At 39.8% G+C, this 18,413-nt stretch overlaps 1 protein-coding gene across 8 annotated transcripts in view; it reads left to right on the top strand.

The window, feature by feature from the left end:
* SPIDR (scaffold protein involved in DNA repair) overlaps positions 1–18,413 on the top strand; it is a 571,046-nt gene that overhangs the window by 517,583 nt on the left and 35,050 nt on the right. For all 8 annotated transcript variants that reach the window (XM_064588368.1, XM_064588367.1, XM_064588365.1 and 5 more), the window contains 3 exons: positions 3,934–4,021; positions 5,172–5,315; positions 5,408–5,467. In XM_064588368.1, the coding sequence (XP_064444438.1) occupies positions 3,934–4,021; positions 5,172–5,315; positions 5,408–5,467 (292 nt within the window). The remainder of the gene's footprint in view (positions 1–3,933; positions 4,022–5,171; positions 5,316–5,407; positions 5,468–18,413) is intronic.

The following is an 18,413-nucleotide window of genomic DNA, read 5'->3' as shown; positions in this document are numbered from 1 at the left end:
GTGGTAAAAAATATATATGCATAACGATATGTACATATGTACATAACGAAATGTACAAAATGTATTTTAAGTGTGCAATTTGGTAAATATAATTTTAATATGTGCATGTATCTTGATGTCTTCCCATTTAAAAAGCACATCTGTTACTATAAATAAAAATGTAGCTATAGAAGCTGCCTAATTTTCTGAGATGTGACCCAAATTTTTCTGCAGATTCACTTTATGCAATCTATAAATTAAGATATATCCTAAGAAATTTATTCTGGCAAAATGACATTTTCAGATTTTTTAATCATATTTATAAACATAATGACTTTATATGTCCTTTTTCTCTATTTTAATTAAATATTTATTTTGTAAAGTTTTTTAAAAATTAAAATACAAACTTTTGGTAGCCTCTACCCTGTCAGGCAGCTTGTTTGTTGTTTGAAACATATTTTAAAGGGATGGCTTTTAAGAATGAGTTTCCTATGCAACAAAGTGAAACCTTTTGCAAAAATGAATGGAAGGGAATGAACTGAAGTGGGAAGAACAATACACTCTAATTCTGCCAAAAGTTAGCTTCAGCACAAAGTCTGTCCCACTCAGAGGCTGGAGTCATTTCGAGGAACGTGTGTCTTGCCCAAGATGAAGGTTCTAGTTCACACAACAACAGCAGCCCTCTGAATCATATCTATTTTCCACGACAGGAGAGAAGCTGATTTTTTATAAGACTAAGCTTTTTATTTAATGCGTAGGGATCCTATACATAAGAGTCTACATTGAAATATAAATTTGTAACCAGTACAAACTTTTAAAATTAGCCATTAGCAGCATCCTCTAAATTAGCATCATTAAATTCAAATAGAACTTTTCTAAGACTATGTTCGTAGTACAGCACTTCTCAAAGATAATTCCAAGGGAACACTGATTTCTTGGGATATTAATAGTGACTACACCAAAAAGGATTTCATGGTTATAAATTGAAGAAACTTCCATTTGTCCAGATTTTACATGTGTCTTTTACACAAGGTTTTCCAGAGTCTACCACTCCAGGGTGTCCTGCTAAGCCACAGATATGCTGCACACCGCAACCCTAACTGACCACAGAAACCCTGTCGCCATGGTGTTTATGGGACTCCACACAACAGAAACATGTATTCTGAGCATAGAAACCCTCATAGATGCTGTACATGCATTATTTATTTCACTCCTAGCAGTAACAGCAGTTACATGCTGGTCTCTCCCAGTTTTAGAGAAGAGGAGACAGAAGGGCCAGGAATTCAGCAACTTTAAGGTGTCATAGTACATAACAGGCCGAGCTAGAGCGAGACACAGGTCTGACTCCAAGGCCCATGCTGCACCCACTCCCTCTTAAACAAGGGGCTTGAGTAACATCTTAGTTTTGTCTTAGAAATTTATTGGTGTAGAAAATAGCTGTTTGTGCTCGAACATTGCATTTCTCAGACTGACAAATAGGAAATGAGCATATTAAAGGTGCTAGGTCTGGGGCGCCTGGGTGGCTCAGTCGTTAAGCGTCTGCCTTCGGCTCAGGTCATGATCCCAGGGTCCTGGGATCGAGTCCCACGTCCGGGCTCCCTGCTCAGCGGGAAGCCTGCTTCTCCCTCTCCCACTCCCCCTGCTTGTGTTCCCTCTCTTGCTGTGTCTCTCTGTCAGATAAATAAATAAAATCTTTAAAAAAAAAAAGGTGCTAGGTCTGATTTCTGCAATGAAGTATGTAGGCACTTGTGATAGTGGGTGTCAGTTATTCATTCACCAAACCAAGTCTTTTTGATCACTTTGTATGAACTGGGCACTACTCTGCAGCAGTGGAAATGTAACTGGGACAAATCCATGCCCATCCCCTGGGGAGCTCACATCAAACATGGGAGGATGGCGGAGGAACATGAGTCAGGAGGCATGCTCAGTGAAAAGAAAGGAGCCAAGCCGGGAACAGGAAGTCCTGGGCCCATGGCAGACAGGGAGAAAGCAGGCAGTCCGTGTCCTGTTCTCCCTCTCCCTCTCCCTTCCCCTCACCCAGAGGCACAGTGGGCCCACCCAGTTCCTTAGTCTTGGTGAAGGGCAGTGAGAAGTCAAATGAGCTCACCTCTGAACCTTCCCTGACAGCCTTTCCTGACCTTAGTTGGCCCTGGGTCACCTAACCCTGTCCTCACTCACACAAATAGCTGCAGCAGTGTACTTCTCAGAAATAATCGAGAGGGGGACGCCTGGGTGGCTCAGTCGGTTAAGCGTCTGCCTTCAGCTCAGGTCATGATCCCAGGGTCCTGGGATGAGTCCCACATCACGCTCCCTGCTCAGCGGGAGTCTGCTTCTCCCTCTGCCTGCCACTTCCCCTGCTTGTGCTCCCTCTGTGTATCTCTCTCTGTCAAATAAATAAATAAAAGATTTTAAACAAAAAATAAAAAAATATGAGAGAAAGAGAGTGAATTTTCACTAGGCAGTCCTTTTTTAGCATGTGATTCCCTGCCTTTGCTTATTTTTTGTGCTTGATTTTGACCCAGAACCTGAAAATCCACAGGAATGATACTGAGCTGGGTATTTGTCACGGGCCACACTCTTCCGTGGGCTTTTTCTATTGTAATTGGTGTAAGAAACCAAAAGGAGGTAGGGAAGTGCTTGAGTCTTGTTCTAGTACATGATTTTCAGGTTCTGAGTTGTTCAGGTTTGTTAACTGCTAGATCCTAAGCACCTAAAACAGTACTTGCTATTAAACACTGAAAGAAATAATATGTCACATTAATTATTAAGGACACAAGCTTTTTAAAAAGTAAACAACATATTATATATTAATATTGTTGAAACTTAGAGCAAAATCTAAGAAGCCTTTGTGAGATATGCATGTATGTGTGCATGTATGCACACACACTCATACCTATAGCAACTAAAACAGGATTTTCTCATTGTGGTAAAATGTACATAACACAAAATTTTCCACCTTGACCATTTTTAGTGGCATTGAGTGCATTCACACTATTGTACATCCATCACTCTCATCCATCTCTAGAATGTTTCCATCTTCCCAAACTAAAACTCCAAACCATTAAACATTAACTGCCCATTTCCCATTCCCTCAGCCCCTAGCAACCACCATTCTACTTTCTGTCCCTGTGAATTTGACTGCCCTAGGAACTTCATGAGTGGAATCAAAATATTTGTCCTTTTGTGGGCGCCTGGGTGGCTCAGTTGGTTAAGCGACTGCCTTCGGCTCAGGTCATGATCCTGGAGTCCCGGGATCGAGTCCCGCATCGGGCTCCCTGCTCAGCGGGGTGTCTGCTTCTCCCTCTGATCCTCTTCCCTCTCGTGTTCTGTCTCTCATCCCCTCTCTCTCAAATAAATAAATTAATTAAAAAATATATATTTGTCCTTTTGTGTCTGGCTATATTCTTTATTTTAGATAATTTGATAAATAGATAATTTTCTTCTTATGTGAGTAACACATACCTGTTTTGGAAAAAGGAAACACATAAAAGCCCAATGAAGAAAGTGAATATCACTTCTAAGCTCTACTCAGATACCCACTAAAATCATTTTTTATATCTTTCAGTCTCCTTTTCCTTTGGCTTATTACATGTGGGTACATGCATAGATATATACATAAAGACATTATAATTTGTTGCCTGCTTTTCACTTAGCAAGGTATCAAACATTTTTCCATGTCTTTAAATATTTTCTATGTAACCATTTCAGTGGCTGTATAATATTTCATTGGGAGATGGATCATAATTTGATGAACAATATCCTTCCTGTTCTTGTGCAGTTTCAAAGGCCTGTTGGTCTGTGTGACACTGTCTTCCCCATCTGAATCACCACGCATCCTGAATGGTGTCTCCTTGGCATTAGGGATGGTGTCTGTTAGGCAAAACTGCATATGACCAGATCATAAAGAGGCACTTAAGTGATGAATACTATGGACAACATCCTTTCTTTTTCCAGGACAGCAGGGCTTTTCGGTTTGATCGATACCATGTGGCCTCCAGTGATGCCTCTGAAAGCACCTGGCCATGGCCGAGCCTGCGAAGAGGTAAGCCACCATCGGAAGAGCTTCCCCTGGTCACTACCTGCTGTGCCAGGCCCCACCCATAGTCCACATCTCTGAAAAGGGGAGGTCCAGGGACTGAGAACCAGGAGGACAGAGATTCAGTCTTGCTCACCTCACTCCAAAGTCCAAACTCTGGCTGCTTTCTCTGCTTATGCAATTCCATTCTTCTTGCGGTTAATTTACGGCGATGTTTTTAAGCCACAGCCATTGCAACAATTAGGGTCTTAGCCTCGTCCTAATTAAGACACAGGATGTTTTCCCCACCACCTCCCAATCACTATTAGAACCAACACTCAGTTACCAATTAGAGCACAAACTCACATAACCTAATAAATAAATTCCATGGATATTCTTTCAACCACCAGGTGAGCCAGGGATTTCCATTTTCCTGCTGCATCAAATTGTTTATGGTAGTTGCTCACATGTAGCAAAACTGATCAAAATGTGTCCCTTCTTCTTCATCCTGAGTTTTATCCAGCAGACTGACTAGCAGCTACTTTGGGCCATAGCTCCCAAAGCTAAAAATGGGGGGCTGTCTTGTTTGTGTGGTAACTGACTTCCTAGCAGACTGCTAAAACTATGACTCTGTACAGTACTAGACCAGGAAAATAGTTGTCGAAAATGCCCAATTCTAACTCTGAGAAACAAACTGAGGGTTTTAGGGAGGGCGGGGGGATGGGTTAGCCTGGTGATGGGTATTAAGGAGGGCACATATTGAATGGAGTACTGGGTGTTATACGCAAACAATGAATCATGGAACGCTACATCAAAAACTAATGATGTAATGTATGGTGATTAACCTAACATAATAAAATAAAATTTAAAAAATAAAATAAAAATGCCCAATTCTAGATTATTTGAGAGGGAAAAGTTTCTAAATGGTTTTTTCAAGAATACTCTGAAGAATGAATTTTTTAAATGAAGTCTTGAATCCGTGGTAAATTCAAAAAGTATCAAAGTTCTTATCCTTGGTCCTAGAGATAAACAACATAATCTATTTCTTATACAACTTTCCAGAGAAATAGAATGCAACTGTGAATAAATACCTATATATTAAAGAGTAGATCTTAATAGTGTATTTGAATCTTTTACTAGCATATTTACGTTCTACCTTTGCCTTCGTTTTAAACAGGTAAAAATTCATGTGCCTCCTCCTAGCTTCTGTTACATCCTCATTGCTCATCCAAATGTGGGGCAAATTGAAATAATTGAAGAAGACCCCATTTCTAAGCTTTACCAGCCTCCAGTTCCCCGCTTCTTAAGAGAAATTCTCCAGGTAACATCTGTGTTTCTAACAGGGTCTTTAATTATTTTTACTGTATATGTGTACTCTGTGGGGTGTTCTAATCATTTTCAATGCCTTTCCAGACCAATGATCTTAGTACCCGTTGCAGTTTCTATGCCAGAGTGATTTATCAAAGACCACAGGTAATCAATCCCTCTTCCTTTCTCTTTCTGATAAGGTGTTATAAAGTTTATTAAAGGATAACCTCTCACAGAAATTAATGGGGTGCTAAATAGAAAAGCATTTTAAAAATCCATTTATGCATGATCCATGCTGAGGCAATTAATCCATTCCTTGTGCAGGTGCAGCCTGCCAGCCACTGTGGTAAGTACTGTGTATGAAACAACCTAGGCATAGCTCACCTGAAAGTTTCTCAGCCCAGCACTGTGAGTTCCTTTCTGGCACACAGATTGTAGAAAGGAAAGAAAGGAGAGGGAGGAAGGAATCTCAGGATTGAGTTTAGCACCTGTCAGAACTGTCCAACAACTCTGAGCCATCAATAGGGGAAGGAAGCCCTGCGGCCCCTGGGAGGCCTCAGCAGAGCTGGGGAGCTGCAGCCTAGAGGAGCTGCTAGTTTGCTGCCTTCCCACTCAACAGATCAGCAAGAAGCAGACAAGAGAAAGGGATGTTTTTGGCAAGCGGAACATATGGTATAAGTTCTGCAAAAAAGAAACCTCTGGTTGACCTTAACTCAGAGAGGAACATCCATGCAAATCTGTCACCTGAGGTGTACAAAACAACCCATTGTTCAATCCTTGTTTTCCTTTCCTCTGTTCACCTTTTAGTGAATTGGTACATCTCCTGAGGAATAAGAGAGTGATTGACATTAGTCAGTCACAGTGCTTCCTGTGAGCCATCCCAGAATGTGGCTCAATAGACACAGGGACAGGCCCATAGTGAAGAGGAGGTCCAGGCACCTGAGGTGTCTCTTACCTTCCAACCCTGAAGCAAACTGAAGGCTGACTGCAAACTCCCTCCCACACCCACCGTCTGCAGAACGCTCAGTATTTTAAGACATGCTTGGCCTCTGGCACACTCCTATTACTCTAACACACATTCCAGGTTGTAGGGCTGTGACATCAGGCAGTGGTTCACTGTGCAGCCACCATTTGCTCTGCAGATAGAATACTGTCCTCAGGGGCAGTATACCACATGTTCCTGCCCACAGAGCCTCGCCTGCTCAAAGCCCCAGCTGACAGCAGAGGTGGAAAGTAAAAAACAGGTGTCAGATACACCACTGCTAGTCTTGACAATGGCCCCAGTGAAGGGGAGCCCCAGGACAGAGCAAGACAAACTGCAGATCATCCGTCTCACTGGATGAAGGAACCCTGCCTTGTGGCTGGTTGAAAACACTGATACCCTCCTGTCCGAAGTTTTCTACCAAGAAATATGCTTCCACTAACATAGGTGCAGTCTGCCAGCAAGTATGGGTTTCAGTGGGTGTATGTACCAAAGAATTGGTGGTATTTAGGAAGTGTAGGGGCTTGGAACCCAATGGAACAGATTCCTCAGTGCACTAAAATTTTCTATCTCCTGTATTCTGTTTTTGTGGGACAGAGAATCACCAGAAATCAGCTTCCTCAGGGAGAAATTGAAATAAGCTAAGTCCCAGAGCCACTGTGTGGTCAAGTCAATCACCTATACACTCTACAGTGACAGTTGACTTTAAGAATGGCTCAATGAGAGGGTGCCTGGGTGGCTCAGTCGTTAAGCGGCTGCCTTCGGCTCAGGTCATGATCCCAGGGTCCTGGGATCGAGTCCCGCATTGGGCTCCCCGCTCTGCAGGGAGCCTGCTTCTCCCTCTCCCTCTGCCTACTTGTGTTCTCTCTCTCTCTCTCTGTCAAATAAATAAATAAAATCTTTAAAAAAAAAAAGAATGGCACAATGAGTCACTGTAAGAACCTGAGTTATCAAAGAAGATTCCATTGTATTTCCATTATACAAATGGCTAATCATGCAAGTGAAAGACATATTTTTTGTATTTAACTCTTTTTATTTTTTTAAGTTATATTTTATTTTATTATGTTAGTCACATACAGTACATCATTAGTTTTTGATGTAGTTTTAAAGATATTTTAAGTAATCTCTACACCCAGCCTGGGGCTCAAACTTACAACCCCGGATCAAGAGTTACATGCTCTACTAACTGGGCCAGCCAGGCACCCCCTTAACTTTTATTTTGAATAAAATTATTCTAACTTTTTAGATTCATAGTAATTATAGATTCACAATAGACTTCAAAGAAATATATAGTGTACACCCTCTCCCATACTAACACCCCATGCCCACAATAGCCACCATACAACACCCAAACCAAGAAACTGACATCACTGATCTGGTGTCATCATTATAATTATGTTATTTTGTGATCGTTACACAAATGAAACCATGCAATATATATCAGTGTTGTTTCCTAGGCCAGCTGCACAAAGTACCAAAAACTAGATTGCTTAAAACAACAGAAATTTATCATTTCACACTTGTGGGGGCTCGAAGTCTGAAATCAAGGTGTCAGCAGGGCCATGCTCTCTATGACAGCTCTGGGGAAAATCCTCCCTTGCCTCTTCCAGCTTCTCGTGTTTGCCAGCAATCCTTGGCCTTCCTTGGCTTTATATACACATCACCCCAGGCACATGGCCATCTCACCCTCTGTGTCTTCATGTGGTCTTACCTCTGTGGATCAGTGTCCAAATTTCCTTTTTTATGAGGACACCAGTCAGATTGGATGAGGGCCTGCTGTCATGGTTTCATCTTGACTTGGTTAAATTTGTAAAGACCTTACTTCCAAATTAGGTCACATTCTGAGGTACTAGAGTTAGGACTTCAATTGATCTTTTTGGAGGGACACAATTTGACCTGTAACAGCTCCTTTGGGAGCTATTTGGTTGTGTGGTTGTTGTTGTTGTTGTTGTTTTCTCTAGAGATTCATCCAGAGAACTAATGATGTTGAAAATCCTTTCATATATTTATTTGCCATCTATATAACTTCTTTGGTGAAAGGTCTATACATGTCTTTTGCCCATTTCCTGTTTGGATTATTTCTTTGCTTACTGCTGAATTTGGAAGTTCTTTATATATTCTATATAAAAAGCCTTTGTCAGATATATGATTTGCAAATATTTCTCAGGGTCTGTAATTTGTCTTTTCATCCTTTCAACAGGGGTTTTACAGAGCAGAGTTTTTCATTTTTATGCAGTCAAATTTATTAACTTTCCCTCTTATAGATCATGCTTTTGTCATAAAGGCAAGGCAAGCCTTTTTGCCTAGTTTTAGGTACCCAAGTTTATCTTTTATGTTCTTTTCTGGAAGATTTGTAATTTTACATTTGAGTCCATGCTGCATTTTGAGTTGATTTTTTTTTTTTTAAGATTTTTTTAATTTATTTGCGAGAGAGACAATGAAAGACAGAGAGCATGAGAGGGAGGAGGGTCAGAGGGAGAAGCAGACTCCCTGCTGAGCAGGGAGCCTGATGTGGGACTCGATCCCGGGACTCCAGGATCATGACCTGAGCCGAAGGCAGTCACTTAACCAACTGAGCCACCCAGGCGCCCTGAGTTGATTTTTTTAATAAAGTATGTAGTTTAGGTCAAGGTTCCCTTTTTTTGCCTGTGGATGTCCAGTTATTCCAGCATTATTTGTTGATAGGCTGTCCTTCTTCTGTTGAATTGCTTTTGCAACTTTGTCAAAAATAATTGGGCATTTTTGTGTGGAACAGATCTATTTTTAATAAAATTTTAACAATTAGATTGGTAGCACTGCTTTGAATTAATTGGTTATTTGTATCTTTTTACAGAGGATACCCCAATGGTAAAGATAATTTGATAGTTAATTTAAAAGGAAATTAGACCATTTTGGCTCATCGAGAGATTGAAAAAGAGATAGTAAGGGGCGCCTGGGTGGCTCAGTCGTTAAGCGTCTGCCTTCGGCAGGGTCCTGGGATCGAGCCCCACATTGGGCTTCCTGCTCAGCGGGAAGGCTGCTTCTCCTTCTCCCACTCCCCCTTGTGTTCCCTCTCTCACTGTCTCTCTCTCTCTGTCAAATAAATAAAATCTTAAAAAAAAAGAAAAAGAAAAAGAGATAGTAAGCCAAATCCAGGGTATTTACAAAGAGTATCTAAAATCTTTGAAGATTGTCAGAAAAACTCCCAACTGCAGATAATCTTGTAGAAATCTTTGCCCTTCCTGAGATATCTACCATTTTTTAAAATATGATTTTGCTAGTTGTTCCCCCCAAATCATTTATAACTCCACAGTCCAATACAGTATCATGCACTGCACTTAGTTGTCATGTCTCTTTCTTCTTCTTCAAATTGAATATTTCTGCATCTTCACTTATCTTTTATGACCTTGGCAGTTTTTAAGAACAGAGATCAGTAATTAATAGAATATCTCTCCATGTAGATTGGCCAGATGTTATCTCATGAATAGATTCAGGTTATGCATCTTTGTCAGGAATACCACATAAAAATACTGTCTTCATATCAGGAGGCACACAGTTGATTTGTCCCAGTGCTGTGGTATTTTATCAATTGATTAAGAAGGTGTTTTCTAAGATGCTCAACATCACTCATCGTTAGGGAAATACAAATCAAAACTATAATGAGATACCACCTTACACCTGCCAGAATGGCTAAAATTAACAACACAGGAAACAACAGGTGTTGGCAAGGATGCAGAAAAAGGGGAACCCTCTTACACTGTTGATGGGAATGCAAACTGGTCCAGCCACAATGGAAAACAGTATGGAGGTTCCTCAAAAAGTTAAAAATAGAACTACGCTATGATCCAGCGATTACACTACTAGGTATTTATCCAGAGGATACAAAAGTACAGATTTGAAGGGGCACATGCACCCCGATGTTTATAGCAGCTATCAACAATAGCCAAATTATGGAAAGAGCCCATGTGTCCATCGACTGATGAATGGCTAAAGATGTGGTCTGTATATACAAATGAATATTACTCAGCCATCAAAAAATATGGTATCTTGCCATTGCAACAATGTGGGTGGAGGGAGCTGGAGGGTATTATGCTAAGTGAAATAAGTTCATCAGAGACAGACAAATACCATATGATTTAACTCATATGTGAAATTTAAGAAACCAAACAAGCAAAGGGGGAAAAAAAGAGGCAAACTAGAAAAGAGACCTTTTTTTTATTATTATTAAAGCATGGGGACAGGACCCATGGCAGAAAGAGCTGCCTAGAAAACACTCTTAACTATAAGAAAGAACTGAGAGTTGCTGGAGAGGAGGTGGGTGGGGGGATGGGCTAAATGGGTGATGGGTATTAAGGAAGGCACTTACAGTGAACACTGGGTATTGTATGTAAATGATGAATCACTAAATTGTACACCTGAAACTAATATTACACTGTATGTTAACTAACTGGAATTTAAATAAGAACTTAAAAGGGAAAAAAAAAGTGGTGTTTTCTAGGCTTCGCCACTCTAAAGTTAAGTAATAAGTATCTCATACTTACAAATTAATAACTATGTAACAAATATTTTATAGGAAGATGCATTGAGACTATCTTGCCTGAGTTATTACTCTGGTAGTGGTCAAATGGTAGTTTTCTAAGTCCAACATACCTTTTACGTTTAGTAGTTGGCATTCAGCTATAGTTATGTGCTTATTTCCCTATTTATGTATTCACTGTTTATATCAGTATGGACCAGTGGATTCAGTTTTGTTCAATGGATTATAATCTCACTTTTGTTTATTTGGATGTTCAAATTTACCGGATTCAAGCTGCTTCATGAGCCCTTTGGATGTGTCCCTATCATTCTTTAAGTATTTCCTTACTTTCTGACAGAGTAAGATGTTTCAGACTCATCTGTGCTTTATTCTGGAAACAGCCATCTCTTGAAGGAGCCATGGTTGATTTTAATGGAGAATGATATTTAGAAGCAAAGGTCTGGGTACTAGATGGGCTCGCTGATATTGGGAGGTTATTGTCTCTAGGCCCTCCCAACAGATAGAGCAAAGAAGTATATGTGTGTAAACTCATGCACATATGCACATAAATCCATACCTATTTCTTTCCATCTATTCATCTATATCTGAAATCATGATTTTATACCAATATCTCCAGTTGTAGATCATTACCACAGAATTGACTCTAGGTTTCTCTATTTCCGTATTTATAACTCCCTTATCCAACAGTGAGAAAACGTGGCTTTCATTTTCCTCAATATTACTCTAATTTCCTATCTGTAATCAACCTCCCAACCATGTGAGCTACCCCCTTCACCCCAACCCACAGTTCCTCACATGCAAGTCACTTTCTCTGCCCAGTCCTGTCAGCCAGCCAAATGGAATCCTCAGCCTGATTATGCCATCCACACCAGTAGCACCAACGGAACCTCAGACCAGCCAGGTTCTCATGGTCCAGCCCTGCTGACTACAAGGGTCTTCCCAGGCAAATCATTGGCCCCATTTGGATATACTGAATCCTAAACCCTGACCAAGGGGAAAGGGCAAAAACCATTATAATGAACTTAAAATGGCATTATAAGTTTTGTAGATACAAGAAAATTATAATAAAAAATAAAGAATAAAAGAGAAAGATCATTACTGGAGTTAAGATGGCAGAGTTGTAAGGGGACACTGAGCTTCCTCATCCTTGGAACACAGCATCCAACTATTTTGAACAACCAGGAATATGATTTGAGGATTAACAAAAGTGAGAGGGAAAAAACATGGCAGATGTGAAGCTTATAGTTTTTTGTCTGTTTGCATTTTTGTTGCTTTTCCTTTTCCAGGATCATCCATTTTTTTTTCTTCTTTTCTTTTCTTTTCTTTTTTCTTCCCTAGGCTTATCTTGACAAACAAATCAAAGCACACCTAGTTAAAGGTACAAACACTCTCCACTTCAAGCAAAGGAAGAACACTGTAGTGGACGGGCCAGTGGGAAAGAACAGCCAAAACACAGCAGCAGAGAGTACACAGCATACACCAGAAACACTTTCTAAAGTTGTTGTTGTTATTGTTATGTTGTTTTTGCTGGTTTTTTCTTTCTTTTTTTTTTTCTTTCTTCCTTTCATTTCTGGACAAAATGACAAGGCAGAGAAATTCACCCCCCAAAAGAAAGAACAGGAGTTAGTACTCACTGCCACAGACCTAATCAATATGGATATAAGTAAGATGTCTGAACTAGAATTTAAAACAACATTATAAAGATACTAGTTGGGCTTGAAAAAAGCATAGAAGACACTAGAGAATCCCTTACTGTTGACATAAAACAACTAAAATCTAGTCAGGCTGAAATTAAAAATGCTATTACGGAGATTCAGTCCCAAGTGGTGGCCATAAAAATGAGGATTAATGAATCAGAAGAGAGAATCAGTGATATTGATGATAAAATGATGGAAAATAAGGACACTGAAAAGAAAAAGGAAAGAAAACTATTAGATCACAAAAGGAGACTTAGACAAATCAGTGATTCCATAAAGCAAAATAATATCTGTATTATATGGGTCCCAGAAGATGAGGAATGGGAGAAAGGGGCAGAAGTTTTACTGAACAAATTATAGCTCAAAACTTCCCTAATCTGGGGAAGGAAACAGGCATTCGAGTGCAGGAGGCACACAGAACCCCCCTCCAAATCAACAAAAATAGGAACATCTTGACATATTACAGTGAAGCTGCCAAATTTCAGAGATGAGAAAATCCTGAAACCAGCTCAGGACAAGGGGTCCTTAACCTACAAGGGTAGACACATAAGGCTAACAGCAGACCTATCCACAGAGACCTGACAGACCAGAAAGGACTGACATGACGTATTCAACATGCTAAATGAGAAAAATATGCAGCCAAGAATACTTTATCCAGCAAGGCTGTCATTCAGAATAGAAGGAGAGATAAAGAGTTTCCAGGACAAAAAAATACTAAAGGAATTTGTGAACACTAAACTAGCCCTGCAAGAAATATTAAAGGGGATCCTTTCAGTGAAGAGAGAGCCCAAAAGTAACAAACACCAGAAAGGAACAGAGACATCTACAGAAACAGTGACAACACATAATACAATGGCACTAACTTCATATCTTTCAAGAATTACTCTGAATGTAAATGGACTAAATGCACCAATCAAAACACATAGGGTATCAGAATGGATTAAAAAAAAAACAAGACCCATCGGTTTTCTGCTTAAAAGAAATTCATTTTAGACCCAAAGACACCTCCAGATTGAAAGGGAGGGGATGGAGAACGATTTCTCATGCTTAATGGACATCAAAAGAAAGCTGGGGTAGCCATCCTTATATCAGACAAACTAAATTTTAAACCAAAGCCTGTAATAAGAGATGAGGAAGGACACTATATCATAATAAAAGGGTCAATCCAACAAGATCTAACAATTGTAAATATTTATGCCCCTACCTTGGGAGCAGCCAAGTATATAAACCAATTAATAACAATTAAATTAAATTAAATTAAATTAAAGAAACTCATTGATAGGGGCACCTGGATGGTTTAGTGGGTTAAGCATCTGCCTTCAGCTCAGGTCATGACCTCCAGGTCCTGGGATCGAGCCCTGCATCGGGCTTCCTGCTCAGCAGGGAGTCAGCTTCTTTCTCTCTCTCTCTCCCTCTGCCCCTCCCCACCACTTGTTCTCTCTCTCTTTCTCATAAATAAATGAATGAAATCTTAAAAAAAAAAAAAAAAAGAGGGGCGCCTGGGTGGCTCAGTCATTAAGCATCTGCCTTCAGCTCAGGTCATGATCCCAGGGTTCTGGGATTAAGCCCCGCACCAGGCTCCCTGCTCAGCGGGAAGCCTGCTTCTCCCTCTCTCGCTCCCCCTGCTTGTGTTCCCTCTCTCACTGTGTCTCTATCTGTCAAATAAATAAAAATCTTTAAAAAAAAAAAAAGAAAGAAACTCATTGATAATACTACAATAATAGTAGGGGACTTAACACCCCACTCAGACCAATGGACACATCATCTAAGCAGAAGATCAAAAACAAAACAAGGGATTTGAATGACACGCTGGACCAGATAGAGTTCACAGATACACTCAGAGAATTTCATCCTAAAGCAGCAGAATCTTTTCGAGTGCTCATGGAACATTCTCCAGAATTGATCACATACTGGGTCACAAATCAGGTTTCAACTGGTACAAAAAGATTGAGATCATACCATGCATATTTTCAGACCACAATGTTATAAAACTTGAAGTCAACCACAAGAAAAACTTTGGAAGGACCACAAATATATGGAGGCTAAAGAACATTCTACTAAAGAATGAATGGGTCAACCAGGAAATTAAAGGAGAATTTAAAAAATACATGGAAACAAATGAAAATAAAAACACAACAGTTCAGAAACTTTGGGACGCAACAAAGATGGTCCTAAGAGGGAAGTATATACCAATACAAGCCTTTCTCGAGAAACAAGAAAAGTCTCAAATACACAAATACACAACCTAACCTTACACCTAAAGGAGCTGGAAAAAGAACAGCAATCTTTAAAGATTAAAGCAGAAATCAATGATACAGAAATCAATGAAACTAGGAGCTAGTTCCTTGAAAGACTGAAAGAGGAGAGATCACAACCAATACTAAAGAAATACAAATAATTATAAGAGAATATTATGAGCAATTATATGCCAACAAATTAGGCAATCTGGAAGAAATGGAAGCATTCCTAGAAACATACAAACTACCCCAACTGAAGCAGGAAGAAATAGAAAACCTGAACAGACCCATAACAAGCAAAGAAATTGAATCAATAATCAAAAATCACCCAACAGGGGCGCCTGGGTGGCTCAGTCAGTTAAGCGACTGTCTTTGGCTCAGGTCATGATCCTGGAGTCCCTGGATCGAGTCCCACATCGGGCTCCCTGCTCGGCAGGGAGTCTGCTTCTCCCTCTGACCCTTCCCCCTCTCGTGTGCTTTCTCTCCCTCATTCTCTCTTTCAAAATAAATAAGTAAAATCTTTAAAAAAAACAAAAAAAAAACAAAAATCGCCCAACAAAGAAGAGTCCAGGGCCAGATGGCTTCCCAGGGGAATTCTACCAAACATTTCAAGAAGAATTAAGTCCTCTGAAACTGTTTCAAAAAATAGAAATGGAAGGAAAACTTCCAAACTCATTCTATGAGGCCAGCATTACCTTGATTCCCAAAACCAAAGACCCCGCTAAAAGGAGAATTACAGACCAATATCCCTGATGAACATGGATGCAAAAATTCTCACCAAGATACTAGCTAATAGGATCCAACAGTACATTAAAAGGATTATTCACCATGACCAAGTGGGATTTATTGCTGGGCTGTAGGGGTGGTTCAACATCTGCAAATCAATCAATGTGGTACACCACATTAATAAAAGAAAAGCCAAGAACCATGTGATCTTCTCAATTGATGCAAAAAGCATTGGACAAAATACAGCATCCCTTCTTGATTAAAACTCCCCACAATGTAGGGATAGAGGGAACATACCTCAATATCATAGAAGCCATATACAAAAAACCCACAGTGAATATCATCCTCAATGGGGAAAAACAGAGCTTTTCCCTTAAGGTCAGGAACACGACAGGGATGTTCACTCTCAGCACGTTTGTTCTACATAGTACTGGAAGTCCTAGCCTCAGCGATCAGACAGCAAAAAGATGTAAAAGGCATCCAAATCAGCAAAGAAATCAAACTTTCACTCTTCGCAGATGACATGATACTCTCTATAGAAAACCCAAAAGACCCCACCAAAAAAATTGTGAGAACTGATACAGGAATTCAGCAAAGTCCCAGGATATAAAATCAATGCACAGAAGTCAATTGCATTTCTATACACTAACAATGAAGCAGAAGAAAGAGAAATCAAGGAATTGGTCACATTTATAGTTGCACCAAAACCCAGAAGATACCTAGGAATAAACCTTAAAGAGGTAAAGAATCTGTACTCTGAAAACTTATAGAACACTTATAAATGAAATTGAGGAAGATAGAAAGAAATAGAAAAACATTCCATGCTAATGGATTGGAAGAACAAATATTGTTAAAATGTCTGTGCTACTCAAAGCAATCTACACATTCAATAACAATCTATCAAAATTCCATCAGCATTTTTCACAGAGCTGGAACAAACAATGCTATAATTTGTGTGGAAACAGAAAAGACCACAAGTAGCCCAAGGAATGCTGAAAGAAAAAACCAGAGCTGGGGGCATCACAATTCTGGACTTCAAGCTGTATTACAAAGCTGTCATCATCAAGACAGTATGGTGCTGGCACAAAAACAGACACAGAGATCAGTGGAACAGAATAAAGAACCCAGAAGCGGACCTCAACTCTATGGTAAACTAATCTTCAACAAAGCAGGAAAGAACATCCAATGGAAAAAACAAAAGTCTCTTCAACAAATGGTGTTGGGAAAATTGGACAGCCACATGCAGAAGAATGAAACTCGGCCACTTTCTTACACCATACACAATAATAAAGTCAAAATGGATGAAAGATCTAAATGTGAGATAGGAATCCATCAAAATCCTAGAGGAGAACATAGGCAGCAACCTCTTGACATCAGCCACAGCAACCCTTGCTAGACATGTCTCCAAAGGCAAGGGAAACAAAAGCAAAAATGAACTGTTGGGACTTCATCAGGATAAACAGCTTTTGCACATCAAAGGAAATAGTTGACAACACTAAAAGGCAACCTATGGGATGGGAGAAGATATTTGCAAATGTCTTATCAGATAAAGGGTTAGTATCCAAAATCTATAAAGAACTTATCAAACTCAACACCCATAAAACAAATAATCCAGCCAAGAAATAGGCAAAAGACAAGAACAGATATTTCTCCATACAAATGGCCAACAGACAAATGAAAAAATGCTCAACATCACTCAGCATCAAGGAAAGACAAATCAAAACCTCAATGAGATACCACTTCACACCAGTCAGAATGGATAAAATTAACAACTCAGGAAACAACAGATGTTGCCGAGGATGTGGAGAAAGATACACTGTTGGGAATGCAAAATGGCCCAGCCACTCTGGAGGTTCCTCCAAAAGTTAAAAATAGAGCTACCCTATGACCCAGCAATTGCAGTTATCCAAAGGATAAAAACATAGTGATCAGAAAGAGCACCTGTATACCAATGTTTATAGCAGCAATGTTCACAATAGCCAAACTGTAGAAAGAACAGTGTCCATTGACAGAGGGATGGGATGGATAAAGAAGATATGAGGTATAATATACCATGGAATATTACACAGTCATCAAAAAGAATGAAATCTTGCCATTTGCAATGATGTGGCTGGAACTGTAGGGTATTATGCTAAGGGAAATAGAGAAAAACAAATATATGATTTCACTCATATGTGGAATTTAAAAAACAAAACAGATGAACATAGAGGAAGGAAAGGGAAGGAAAAGGAGGGAGAAGGAAAAATAAAATAAGATGAAAACAGAGGTAGTCAAACCATAAGAAACTTTTTTTTTTTCTTTTTAAAGATTTTATTTATTTGACAGAGAGATAGCGAGAGCAGGAACACAAGCAGGGGGAGTGGGAGAGGGAGAAGCAGGCTTCCTGCCGAGCAGGGAGCCCAATGCGGGACTCGATCCCAGGACCCTGGGATCATGACCTGAGCCAAAGGCAGACGCTTAACAACTGAGCCACCCAGGCGCCCCCGTAAGAAACTCTTAACTGTGGGAAACAGTGTTGTTGAGGGGAGGTGGATGGGTGGATAGGGTAATTGGGTGATGGACATTAAGGAGGGCACTTGATTTAATGAGCACTGGGTCTTATATGCAACTGATGAAAAACTAAATTCTACCCCTGAACGTAGTAATACAGTATGTTAACAAAATTGTATTTAAATAAAAAAAGAAAAAAACATTAAAAAAAAAAAAAAAAACGAAAAGTAAATTTGCTGTAGATACAACAAATATTTTATACCTGCTTTATATCAGAGCCCTATATAAAATCTGAGGGCAAGTAACAAGTATTCCCGTCTCAGTCAGGTTAGGCTGCTATGGCAAAATTCCATATACTGCGTGGCTTAAACTGCAATAGTTTATTTCTCACAGGTCTGGAATATTGAAGTCTGAGATCAAAGTGCCACCAGGTCAGGTTCTTAGTGAGCACTCTCTTGGTTTA

This window comes from Mirounga angustirostris, unplaced genomic scaffold (assembly GCF_029215605.1).
Source record: "Mirounga angustirostris isolate CCGP_5_RB_7025 unplaced genomic scaffold, mMirAng1.0.hap1 SCAF_4, whole genome shotgun sequence".
Taxonomy (NCBI): domain Eukaryota; kingdom Metazoa; phylum Chordata; class Mammalia; order Carnivora; family Phocidae; genus Mirounga; species Mirounga angustirostris.
This window is presented reverse-complemented; position numbering and strand designations above follow the sequence as displayed.